Raw genomic sequence first — 14,025 nt, 5'->3', positions numbered from 1 at the left:
TTGGCTTTTCTTATTCTTTGCTTTTATGAAAATTCTTTTATAGGCTTAATAAATGAACAGACAGACAAAAATGTATATGTTTCTAAGTAGGAAAATCTACTAAGTAGTAATATCTGTGTAAATCTAAATAAGCCACAGACATTAAACAACAAAACAAAGAAGCCAAGTCTTAACTGGGTCTTCCAGCTATTCAGGAGGCAGAAGCATGCAGATTGCAAGATCAAGGCCTGCCTGGGTTACAGGATGAATTCACGATCAGCTGGGCATCTGAGCCCAGGTATAAAGAGTGCTGAGCATACAATACCATGGCTGGCACCTGCCTACAGCTAGGTTCAATCTGCAATACAGATGATGACTGACATGAATGTGGGCGATAACCCCAGGGAAGAGGTAAACTTTTAGAAAACAGATGTCTTTTCATCTTCCACAAAAGAAAAAAAGACGTAGAGACTGATCACCAATTTGGGATTTGATTCTCTGCACTTTACACAAGGACACACAGGAGACCCCTGATGGCAAGGAATCTGAGTATTCCTAACAAGTGTAGCAACATCAGAGGGCTGAGCAGTGTCTTCTGACATCCCAGTCTTTATGTTTTCACATCATCTGTTTTAAAACAGAAATTTAATCAATAATAAAAACAGATGAGCTGTGGTGATCTGAATGAGAACGGCCCCTCATAGTCTTAATATATTGTAAAGGTCAAACTCCCTCTCACATGTCTGCTACATATAAATTATTTCTATACATATTTACTAGTGAGAGGACGATGACCTGGTAGCTAGTTACAGTTTAATGATTAATTTAGTCTCCAGATCATCTTCTGATGTTCAATCCTTTAACTTGGCACTGACTTTGACTTCCCACAGTTTATGGAATTCTCTTAACATTAGTTCCTTATTGGACTGACTAGGCTGGAAGGGTAAAATCTCGACCCAGTTGTAGCCTTCCCACTTCCTGGAGGGGAGAAATCAAACGAACCCAGAGAACAACAGCTGAGAGCAGGGAAGAGACACATTCCAGTGATGTTGTGGGTCCAGTCCAGTTAGAACCTGAGGCACCTGCACCTTTCTGATTTGGGACTCCAACATACCCTTTTCTCCTTAAACCAATGACACCAGGTTTTTATCACCTACAACTGGAGAGCCCTGAGGAAGAGTCCACACTGCTGAGCAAATCAGTTGATCCTCTTTTCATAGGAACCTAGGAGTAACTGGAGAAGTCTGAAGTGGCTTTCAATCCCAACACATCACTAACTACCTAATCCTGGGGATGACCCTGAGGAGAGAAGACTACTTAGTAGATTAGGCTAGTTTAAGAGTGAAATTAGAGTTCTTTTTCCAAAGCAGTGAGGTGAAGTCAAGCATCTAGAATTTGGAAACAGCAACAAGACTCCTGTCCTCTAGTCCAACAGAGTACTAAATGAGACAGGATATACAGAATAGAGTACGACCCTTGGTACAATGTAAGGTCCTCAATAAGTGTTAGTTCTTTGTGCAATGAACACTATTAGAGTCTTGTTTTATGTATAAAGACACAGTAGTACTATACAAATTTATATATTATATATATGCATAAAAAAACTAAAGAGAATATTGACTAACATCCACTTTCCTAGGAATCTGATAAGCACTGAGAGAAGAAAGAAAACCATGCATGGAGCATTAGATGAGCCAGGACGCTCCTAACACCTGGCCCATGTGAAACACAACCTCAACACAAATGTAGGGATGTCAAGTCCTCCAAAGGGTATTGATGGCAACCTAGAGAAATAAGCAAAGCCATTCCACAGCATGACAGATTAAAATGCAGACTCACAGTGTCAGGAACATAGGGCAAGCCATAAAACTGCTCTTGTGTTTCCATGAGGATATCTGTGGTTGACTTCCTCAGGGGATGTTGGCCATGGTAGATTTGATCCAGGACGGCATAAAAGACCTAGGCAGACAGAAAGCTCTGTTTAGCTTTGGTAGTTCATCCTGTATTTAAGATGTGGTCAGTCAATGATGTTGTAAGTATACCAGATGGCAATTATGAACCACAGCTGAAAAGACTCACAAACATAAATATGTGTTATTTGAGACACACTCTGTACCACATATATGACCAGTCAAAAGCTTAAAGGGGTACTCTAAAGCCTTCCATGATACAAGTTGTTGTTCAGTTTTGAACCTTATCCATCATTAAATTTGTGGTCATAAAATTGAAATTATGCAGTTAAAAATATGTTTTAAAATTGGAATTATAGGTTGTGGTCCCCTGCATCTAACAAATCCTGTTTGGTTTTTCCCCGGACCCTGGTAGATCATAAATGAGAGGTGTGAAGCGGTCTGAATCCTAGTTTTGTATCTAGAGGTGAAGGTCACTACGTGGACACAGCTGACTAGAAGAAGATGTAAACATTCTAGAACATGTGCTGAGTGTCACAGAAGTGACAAAGTCTGATGCAGCTGCTGTAGGGTTTGGAGCAAAGGCCACAGCACACCTCATATCCACGTCAGGGGAACAAAAGCAGCAGCTGTAGTAGGGAGGATTGGGGAGAAGGACCCCTCCCTCCGACCCCCCAACCCCCAGGAGAGGAGAGCAGCTGTGGAAACGAACTAGAGTAAAGAAGCATCAAGGAAATGTGAGCACAAAACCTGCAGTTCAGAGAGTGCTGAGAACTTAAGTCCCATGGAGAAAAGTTAAAGCCAGGAGAAGGAGGTTTTCACCAGGACATCTGACCCGTGTGCTTGAGTACAGACATGGCATGAATTGACCTCGTAACAAAGATGAAGTGCTTTTTTTAAAGAGAAAAGTTTGGCATCCAGTTACAGCTGAGGTGCATCTTTCTGGTTTAGAAATGGAATCTGCAGAGAATGTGCAGCTGCTGACTTGAAAGAGGTGAGGATTAGTCTGGATAAAAGACAACATGCAAACGACCTCTGGCCGCTGGCTTCACCTACATATACAATTATGTTTGTGAACTACAAAGCTAAGTTAAGCCTTCCCTGGAAAAATACATTTTCTGAATATAAACATTATGTTTCCCTCACTGGTAATCTAAACATACAGCTAAATGCAGCTCTCTCGATTCTGTCATGAGTAACATTGGGTAACAAGAACCAAAGGAACCAGTCCTGATGGATCAAAGGATTAGGAACTGAAACTCAATTCTACCCTGACCTGAGGAGGCACACTTTTGTCCACTCTACAAACAAGCTAGAATTCAAGAGCTTTGCTTCTTTGATTACGCTTTTAAAAATGATACAAATGTCGACTTTTATAAACACTTGGTCCCCAGTTTGGTGGCACTGTTTTAGGAGATTCAGGTGTGGCCTTGTTGGAAGTATGTCACTGGAAGTGGGCTTTGAGAATTTAAAGACTCGTGTCATTTCTAGTTCATTCTTTCTGCTTTGTACTTGCAGTTCAGGATGTGAGCTCTCAGCTTCCTACTCTAGCCGCCATGCCTGCTCCTTGCTGCTGTGAATCTACTCTTACCTCTCTGCAACTGTAAACCAAAATAGACTCTCTTCCTTAGGCTGTCCTTGATCATGGTGTTTCATCACAGCAACAGAAAAGCAACTCAGACACTGCTCATCCAGCAGCTGCATTCCAGGAACCAAAATCCTTAGCACCACACGGAAGCACTCAGCCCATTGGTTAAACAGTACATGACAAAAGGAGTTTCACATTTTCTAAAACACCGCCTACACCACCGCACAACACAAAACAGCCCCCTTCCTTTCTACCTGCTAGTCTGCACAGCTCAGCTTAGAAGCAGGATATAGCACCTGCCTTGTCAGGAATGGCTCCACTCTCTCAAGTTTATTGGCTCCTGGTTTAAAATAAAATCGTTGGAACAGATGCTCAAAGAGAAAGCTCCAAGAGACAAGTAAAAGCAAATCAAAAGGCTTCAGTACCAGGGGTGCACATACATGTAATCTCAGCATTGAAAGGCTGAGGCAGGAGGATCACATTCAAGGCCAGTCTGGGCCATTTACTGAGACCAAGTCTCAAAATCAAAACAAAATTATAAAAGAACTCTCTCCAGGTGATACCACTTAAAAATCATTTTTAATTGTATTCACCCTCATGGCCACCGAATAAAATAAATCAAATGAAAATCCATGGTTGTGTCTGTGTAACTATCCTTCTCCCTGAAGAACTGGGGACTGAAGCCAGGGCCTGTGCCTGCCCTAGCACCACACTACACCTCTAGCTGGAAAACCCACCAAGATACAACAAACACAGAGCTCATTTACTGCTTTCTAGGGACTGGGTTTGTTTTTCAGGGTTTTGATAGGGAATTTTTTAAAAACTAAAAGCAGCTGAAGAAGAGTTTCCATCTGACAGAGTCAACTGGGTCCCTACTGGGCAGTGCTGAGAAGAAAGGCGAGGGTGCACAAACTGTTGACACAACGTGAGATGTAGGACAGCACCCGCCACAGACAGTCTCATAACTGCCAATCCTGAACATCTGCTAACAGAGCTGGCATCCAGATGGCTCATAAAAATCTTCTGTCTTCATCGGGTAACCCAGGAAATTGTCTATAAATATTATCCGAAATCTACTGGTAATTACTGTTTAAACTTCACATGGAGGACCACAATTTGTTTTGAAAGAGAGAAAATGAGTAACAATATATATGGTTGGGTCTGAGCCCTACCTTGGTTCTATAGACCTGTGAGGCTTTGATGAATTCCTTGATAAAAATGGGAAATAACCATATTTCATATTTTATATGTACCTCATACAGATAGTGTGAGAATTTCATGAGTCAATTCTGGCAAGTTCTTTGAACTGAGATGAAAGGTGTTCAGAAGTATAATTATTATAATAAATGTTAGCACTGGCAAGAATTTAAAGTTGTGTGTATATATGGGATAATAATTGGAAAACGTTAGCATGAGGCATGCACACATACCTGAAGCTGCATTTCTGCGGCTGCACAAACCTTCTTAGATTCACAGAGGCGAGACACCATAGCTTTCGGCAGAGGCTTTATAAAACAAAACAATACACACATCAGTAACTACTTAATAAACCACTGCAGCAAGTAAACTTCAGGGTCGGGAATTTAAAAATAGCATCAAATGGGAAAAAAGGAATGGCAGATCTCATTATAGTGTAAAAATATCTTCTGAATATTTTAGTTGACAAGCTAACATGGCTGAAGACATTCCATTTACTTTTAAGAAGGACTAACTGTCAAATAAGGGTTTGCACATGAAAAAACAGGATTAGAGGGAGTGACGGTATTGGCACTGATCTTTCAGATCTATTTAAACCCCAAAGGGAATACTTCTGTTCCTTTGTTTCTAGCAAGTATGTTCAAGTGCTCTCTTAACTTTCAAGTGCACATAATAACTGACAAGGAGCCCAGAAGATTCAAATGCCGAGAGACACTAACTCACGGTGCCAGGCAGTGTCCGAGATGGACTAATACCTGAAAAATCAGTGTGGGGAGGAACTTCAGCTTCTATTTTCCAACCCAGAAGAATTAGGCAGCTTGGCCACAGTATGAAGTCCTGTGTTATTTAAAGCTTTCTCTAGGGACTAATTTGACCTAATCCTATGATACTTATACTAGGGGGGAAAAAATCAAAAAATGTAGTTGAACTAAGTACTTTTTTTTTTTTTTTTTTTTTTTTTGCTATTTACTGAAGAAAATCAAAATCCTTTCTGCAGAGAAACACCCAATCCAAGAATGCAGAGGCAGAAGTAGGCAGTTTAGCTATCAGAGTGTGGGCTCATCCACAGCTGCTACTACCTACATCCCAGAACAGGGTCGGCCACACAGGACTCTGAAAGGCTTTGCTGGTGGAACATACAGACAAGATCCCTCCTAGTGATTCACTGATGTGAAAACTACTGTGGGAATTGACGACCACTCAGACACAAACGTGGAGCCTCTTCTCTCTTTCCACCTCCCCCTAAGAAAAACCAACCAGACTTTGGGTAGGCACTGCCCTTCCTGTGACCCAGTTAAAGAGAAGAACCAGAGTAAGAAAGAACTGATTCTATTCCTAATGAAGAAGAGAGAGCACTGGTAATTCACAAAGATAGTGACAAAAAAGACAGGTGATGCAATGTTTTGAACATGGGAAGTCCCTCGTGCCCTCGTGTGTTTGAGCATCTGGCCTCCACCTGGTGGTACTGTATGGGAAGACTGTGAAGCCCTTAGGAGGTGGAGCCATGCTAGAGGAAGTGCATCACTAGGGACAGACCTTGAGGCTTTATATCCTCATTCTCTGTTTCCTGAGTACAGACACAATGCAACCAACCAGCTTCCTGCTTCTGGTGCCATGTCTTCCCTGCCATGATGGACTACGGCCCTCTGGGACTATAGGCCAAAATGAGCCTTATCACTCTCAAGTTGCAGGATATTTTATCACAGTGACAGAAAAGCAACTAAGATACTCCTAACTGAGAATAACACTGACTTTAATAGCCCCTCATCCTGAGGTCAGTGGGAGCCACCTACCTGTCCTCTGCTGTAGAGTCTACAAGCTCAAGTGTCACCCTCCAGTGGGGAAAGTAAGGCTTAGGAGGTCTTGAAAGTACGAAGACAGGTCCTCTGCCCATGCAGATACCAAGGCTGTGGTTGTTGTCTCCTGTCTGAGTGGTCCTGGGGATTCAGCCCTCTTGAGTAGATTGGTCAATTAAGAGGATCCCCAAATAAAACTGGAAGACAGGGGGCTGGAGAGATGGCTTAGAGGTTAAGAGCACCAACAGCTCTTCCAGAGGTCCTGAGTTCAATTCCCAGCACCCACATGGTGGCTCACAACCATCTATAATGAGATCTGGTGCCCTCTTCTGTATACATAATAAATAAATCAATCTTTAAAAAAAAAAAAAACTGGAAGACAGTCAAACCAACAGATGCACAAAGCACAACCCAGGACCACGCAAGGAACACAGCTGCTTTGGAAGAGACTCCTCAGTGGCTCAATCAAAGATAAGATACTGAAGTGGGCTAAATACTGGGAGAAGACCTCAAGAGTTCAAAAGTCAAAATCACCAGTGACCTGAAAAAGGATACAAGCAAACAGATGAATTCAATTCAAGTCAACCATATAGAGGGAAAAGTCAGGCAAATGCATGAGAAAGTCAGCAATATGGATGAAAAAGCTAGAAACAAGAAAGGAAACTGATTTTGAAGGGAAAAAAGGATAAAATAATTAAAACCCTCAGAAATAAAAACAAAATGAATCAATTAAATAATAGTGGAAAGCATTGTCAATAGACTTAGGAGGTCAAGGTCAAAGAAATACTAGACTCCACACTAAAACAAGGTGTGGGCGGGAGGACAAACTGTAAGCATGACCAGAACACCCAAGAATTTTTGGATCTGATCAAGAGACTAAACCTAAGAATGCACAGGATGAAGAAGGTGCTGAGATAAACGCTAAAGGCATAGAATATCTGTTCAGTGGAATTATAGCAGAAAGCTCAAACACAAGAGGCATTTAGAACCCCACACAGACATAACCAAGGAAGAACTTCTCCACAGTCAAGGTGTCGGAAATAAAAAAAGTAACATTAAGGCTGTAACGGAAGACTGGACTCACCTACAGAGGGAAACTCATCAGGACAGCAACAGCTTTCACAGCAGCACTCCTAAAGGCCGGAAAGCATGCCAAGACATATCGCAAGCTCTGAGTAAGCTGCTGCCAGCCCAAACTGCAGCATCCAGCAAAGCTATCTTTGAAAACAGACAGAGAAAGGACATTTCAAACCAAGCAAAAACTAAGGCAGTTCATGATAAACAAACAAGCCAGCACTGAGGAATATTTAAAGGAATATTTCATAAAGAGGAAGGAAAAAGTTTCAGCTACAAGAATGTGGAAAAAAATTTCATGAGCAGGAGAAATGAAAGGAGAGGTGGAAAAAAAACCCATCATGTCCAACACAGTTATCAGCAAACTAGTAGAAAAGAAAGAAACAACTCAGAGAAGCAACAAAGTCTTAGATTAGCAAAATCTCTCAATAGCTTTAATGTAAGTGGCGTCTACTTATCAAAGAGATACAGACTGGTTGACTGGACAAAAGATCAAGATCCAAGTGGGTTTTGTCTTCAAGAAATATACCTCGCAAGCACAGACTGAGAACCAAAAGTCACTCTATCCAGCAAACAGAAGGCACACCAAGCTGGCATAGACAGCTCTTCTTCTGTCTAACAAAGCAGACTTCAAACTCAAGTTAGTAGAGATAAAGAAGCCCAGCACATTACTAAATTAATTAGTGGGACAAGAATTCATCAAGAAGCTCTAACAACTGTAAATATCCATGCACCAAGCTGGGGCTCCTTATTTCAAAAAACTAACACTAATAGACCTAAAATACAAGAGGGACCCTGGTACTACAACTGGAGGTGACTTCAATGCACACCCATATCTTCACCCAGGCCATGTGACTGAAAAGTCACAGTTGAAGCAGTAGAGTCAAATGGAATTCATTTTTACCTATAGAATATTCCACCCACAGATGTAAAGGCAATACTTAGCAACCCATTGAACTCCCTCTAAAACAATCCACAATTTAAACCAGAAATTAAGTCTCAGCAATATAAAAGAATCAAAACAATTTCATGTATCTTTTCAGAGCATAGTGGAATAAAACCAGAACTCAATAACAAAAAACTAAAACCCACATAAGTACCTGAGGAGTAAGTCCAAACAGTACACTCCTGAATGATGACCGTGTTACTAAAGAAATTACACAGTGCCTACTGACAAGCGAAAATGAACATAACTTACCAGAAGCTTTGGGATACAACTAAGTCATTTCTAAAAGGAAAGTTCACATCGGTGAGCACTCACTTAAAACACACACACACACACACACACACACACACACACACACACACACACACACACACACACAGAGAGTCAGAAAGATTTCAAATGTCCTAATCATGCATGCCAAGGTCTTAGAAAAAGAAGAACAAGTCAAACTCAAAGGTAGTGGGTAGCACCAAACCATGAAGATAAGAAATTAGTGAAACAGAGACTAAAGGACAATGCATAGACCAATTCTACCAGTGAACATAGACAGAAAAATTCCCAGTAAGATATCTGAAAACTGAATTTACGAGTACATTAAGAAGATCACACACCATGGCCAGTTTGTTTCATTTATGGATGGAAGGCTAGCTCTATATGTGCAAATCACAAGTAAAGAGAGAAATCACATAATCATCTCAAACAGATGCAAAAAAGGCCTTTGACAAAATTTTATATTCCTTCACAATAAAAGCTCTAAGGAACCTAGGAATAGAAGTAACACATCTCAATCTGTTGCAAACACACTAAATGAGAAAACTGAAAAGCATTGGAGCTACAATCAGGAGATAAAGGAACGCAACTCTCACTGTTCTTACTTGGAATAATGATCAAAGTCTTAGAACATAGGACAAGAGGAAGAAAATAGGAAAGGAAGGTATCAAATCATCCCTATTTGCAAATGACACGCTCCTATCCTTTTATTTTTATTTTTTCTTTTGATTTTTTTGAGACAGGGTTTCTCTGGGTAACTGTCCTGGCTGTCCTAGAACTCGCTTTGTAGACTAGGCTGGCCTTGAACTCACAGAGATTCACCTGCCTCTGCCTCCCGAGTGCTGGGATTAAAGGTGTGCGCCACCACCGCCTGGCTATGTTCCTATCCTTAAAGACCCTCAAGGGTCCATCAGGAAACTCTTAAGACTTCACTTTCAGCCATACAGCAGGATACAAAATCAACACATAGGAATCAGCAGCTTCCATGTTGGGCACATGTCCGAGCGCGTAAATTGCTTGCCTCTCAAACATGAAAACCTGAGTGATAATTTTTTTGCACCCTGAAGGCCTCTCCACTAACGCAGCAAACCGAATCAGACCGAATTGGAAAAGCCCAAGTTTAAGCCCTTCAGAGAGGAGACCAGGATGAGAGACTGGAAGAACCACATGTCTCTTTTCTGAGCCTCTCTGGGGGAGGAGCTGTGTTTGGTGGGCTTTGAAGGGGCGGGGTTAGGGAAAGAGATAGGGGAGGGGAGTTGAGGCGGATCTTCTACCAGAACATTCCAGACTCATTGGGTATGGGGATGCCAGGGTACCAGGGATTGAGGTGGAGCTCCCACCCAAACACTGAATTCAGACCTACAGCATTCATGTGTAAAGCTGGGTTTGGCAGCACACACCGAAATCCCAGTTTAGCCAATCAGTGAGTTCAGTGATGACTCTATCTCAAAAAATAAGGTAGAGAACAATGGAACACACCATACAACGTCTGTCCTCCACACACCTATACACCCACATACATGTGCATTTGCACACAGAGAGACACTACATGCACAAACCAGAGGAAGAGAGGGAGGTCACATGCACACACCAAGTAGGGAGGAAGGCCACATGCATACACCACGGTGCGTGTGTAGGGGCAAGTGTCAGCAGGTTTTCTATATACCAATAATGAACTTGCTGAGAATGAAATCAGGGGAAATTATCCCTTTTACGATAACTTCACTCATACATACTCATACACACACACACACACACACACACACACACACACACACACACACACACACACAATTTCACACCTGGCTTTCCTCTCAGGTAGAAAATGACAGAGCACTGTCACCTGTGCTCTCCATGGTAGGCTGGTCTGCATCCTTAAACTCAGACACTACAAGGTCCCTTGGCTCAGGAAGAGCTGGAATGTTAGCTGCCTCTTCCTGCAGCAATGCTGGCAGGGAACCCACTGAGCTTTCTATGTGGTTGGAGGATAGGACACACCCAGTGGGTCAGTGTTATAAAAAAGGCATTCTTGACAGGAAAGCAGCAAAGCCTGAGAAAGAATCAGCAGACCCAATTATTAAAGGCACGCATGTAGACTCCTGCAATGCCTCAGCATGTATAATAAGACAGGGTGTGCGTCAGAACCACAACCCAGACTCGTGGCTTTGGCCTAGAGATAGTTCACTGGACAAGTATCTGCTGACAGTCTGCCCTTCCTCTGACTGGTACAGTTGTCCGGTCAAGAAGAAAAGACAGCTCTCAGTTCTCCAGGAACTTACACTCTAGCCCATCTTGATATTAAAAAAATACTACTGAAAAACCAAACAGACAGTTTTTATTATTTCAGTTCCCTCAGGCTCAAGGATCAAGCATGGGGCTTAACCCCAATTTCCTGTAGAAAGTAAGCATCTGGCCTTTAAGTCAACTGCACTAATCACAACGATTCTCACACGCAAACTTCATCCCTGCAAGCACATTTGTGAACTTCTGCACCTGTTTGATTAGCAGCCAATGGACAATAAATGAGTGAGCATTAGATGACAAACGTTTTTAAAACTTCAAGGAAAAATAAAATGATAAAATGCAAAAAATAGAAGTATGCTAAAGGTACCAGCCAACTTTTCACCCATTCATCCAATCAACTGGTAGTATAAGGTACTACTGTGGTTAGCTAGGGGAAGACAAGGGTTCTCTCTTCTCAGCTCAAGCTCTGTCTGAATGTAAGTTTCCATGTTAATTAGGCACTGTCCACTTTTAGAAGAATCCTGCTTAATCAATGTGCTACTGTTTTCTGTTGCAACAAAAAGGTCTCTGAGGCTGGGTGTTTTATAAACAAAGAATTTATTTGGGTCACACTTTTAGAAACTAGCGTCCAAGAATAGATGGTCCTAACAGTGAGAGTCTCCTGGCAGATGGTGAAAGAGGGTGGGAACATGTACAGAGATCACATGGAGACACAGGCAGAGGAGATCACATGCAGACACAGAAAGAGGAGATCACATGGAGACACAGGCAGAGGAGATCACATGGAGACACGGGCAGAGGAGATCACATGGAGACACAGAAAGAGGAGATCACATGGAGACACAGGCAGAGGAGATCACAGGGAGACACAGGCAGAGGAGATCACATGGAGACACAGGCAGAGGAGATCACATGGGAGACACAGGCAGAGGAGATCACATGGAGACACAGGCAGAGGAGATCACATGGAGACACAGAAAGAGGAGATCACATGGAGACACAGGCAGAGGAGATCACATGGAGACACAGAAAGAGGAGATCACATGCAGACACAGGCAGAGGAGATCACATGGAGACACAGGCAGAGGAGATCACATGCAGACACAGAAAGAGGAGATCACATGCAGACACAGGCAGAGGAGATCACATGGAGACACAGGCAGAGGAGATCACATGCAGACACAGAAAGAGGAGATCACATGGAGACACAGGCAGAGGAGATCACATGGAGACACAAGCAGAGATCACATGGAGACACAGAAAGAGGAGATCACATGCAGACACAGAAAGAGGAGATCACATGGAGACACGGGCAGAGGAGATCACATGCAGACACAAGCAGAGGAGATCACATGCAGACACAGAAAGAGGAGATCACATGGAGACACAGGCAGAGGAGATCACATGCAGACACAAGCAGAGGAGATCACATGGAGACACAGAAAGAGGAGATCACATGGAGACACAGGCAGAGGAGATCACATGCAGACACAGAAAGAGGAGATCACATGCAGACACAGGCAGAGGAGATCACATGGAGACACAGGCAGAGGAGATCACATGGAGACACAGAAAGAGGAGATCACATGCAGACACAGGCAGAGGAGATCACATGCAGACACAGAAAGAGGAGATCACATGCAGACACAGGCAGAGGAGATCACATGCAGACACAGGCAGAGGAGATCACATGGAGACACAGGCAGAGGAGATCACAGGGAGACACAGAAAGAGGAGATCACATGGAGACACAGGCAGAGGAGATCACATGGAGACACAGAAGAAGATCACATGGAGACACAGGCAGAGGAGATCACATGCAGACACAGAAAGAGGAGATCACATGCAGACACAGAAGGAGATCACATGGAGACACAGGCAGAGGAGATCACATGCAGACACAAGCAGAGGAGATCACATGCAGACACAAGCAGAGGAGATCACATGCAGACACAAGCAGAGGAGATCACATGGAGACACAGGCAGAGGAGATCACATGCAGACACAGGCAGAGGAGATCACATGGAGACACAGAAAGAGGAGATCACAGGGAGACACAGGCAGAGGAGATCACATGCAGACACAGAAAGAGGAGATCACATGCAGACACAGAAAGAGGAGATCACATGGAGACACAGGCAGAGGAGATCACATGGAGACACAGAAAGAGGAGATCACATGGAGACACAGAAAGAGGAGATCACATGCAGACACAGAAAGAGGAGATCACATGCAGACACAGAAAGAGGAGATCACATGGAGACACAGGCAGAGGAGATCACATGGAGACACAGGCAGAGGAGATCACATGGAGACACAGAAAGAGGAGATCACATGGAGACACAGGCAGAGGAGATCACATGCAGACACAGGCAGAGGAGATCACATGGAGACACGGGCAGAGGAGATCACATGGAGACACAGAAAGAGGAGATCACATGCAGACACAAGCAGAGGAGATCACATGGAGACACAGAAAGAGGAGATCACATGGAGACACAGGCAGAGGAGATCACATGGAGACACAGAAAGAGGAGATCACATGCAGACACAGGCAGAGGAGATCACATGGAGACACAGGCAGAGGAGATCACATGCAGACACAGAAAGAGGAGATCACATGCAGACACAGAAAGAGGAGATCACATGGAGACACAGGCAGAGGAGATCACATGGAGACACAGGCAGAGGAGATCACATGGAGACACAGAAAGAGGAGATCACATGCAGACACAGGCAGAGGAGATCACATGCAGACACAAGCAGAGGAGATCACATGGAGACACAGAAAGAGGAGATCACATGGAGACACAGAAAGAGGAGATCACATGCAGACACAAGCAGAGGAGATCACATGCAGACACAAGCAGAGGAGATCACATGGAGACACAGGCAGAGGAGATCACATGCAGACACAGGCAGAGGAGATCACATGGAGACACAGAAAGAGGAGATCACATGGAGACACAGGCAGAGGAGATCACATGGAGACACAGGCAGAGGAGATCACATGCAGACACA

The 14,025-nt window shown here is 43.3% G+C and overlaps 1 protein-coding gene across 2 annotated transcripts in view; it reads right to left on the bottom strand.

Annotated features, from left to right (window-relative positions):
- Nucleotides 1-14,025, bottom strand: part of Mipep (mitochondrial intermediate peptidase) — a 148,049-nt gene that overhangs the window by 58,859 nt on the left and 75,165 nt on the right. For both annotated transcript variants that reach the window (XM_006986327.4, XM_076545140.1), the window contains exons 15-16: nucleotides 4,908-4,982; nucleotides 1,819-1,938 (exon numbers count right to left, since the gene is read on the bottom strand). In XM_006986327.4, coding sequence (XP_006986389.2) covers nucleotides 1,819-1,938; nucleotides 4,908-4,982 — 195 coding nt within the window. The remainder of the gene's footprint in view (nucleotides 1-1,818; nucleotides 1,939-4,907; nucleotides 4,983-14,025) is intronic.

The sequence above is a fragment of the Peromyscus maniculatus genome, chromosome 9 (assembly GCF_049852395.1).
Source record: "Peromyscus maniculatus bairdii isolate BWxNUB_F1_BW_parent chromosome 9, HU_Pman_BW_mat_3.1, whole genome shotgun sequence".
NCBI classification, from domain to species: Eukaryota; Metazoa; Chordata; class Mammalia; order Rodentia; family Cricetidae; genus Peromyscus; species Peromyscus maniculatus.
This window is presented reverse-complemented; position numbering and strand designations above follow the sequence as displayed.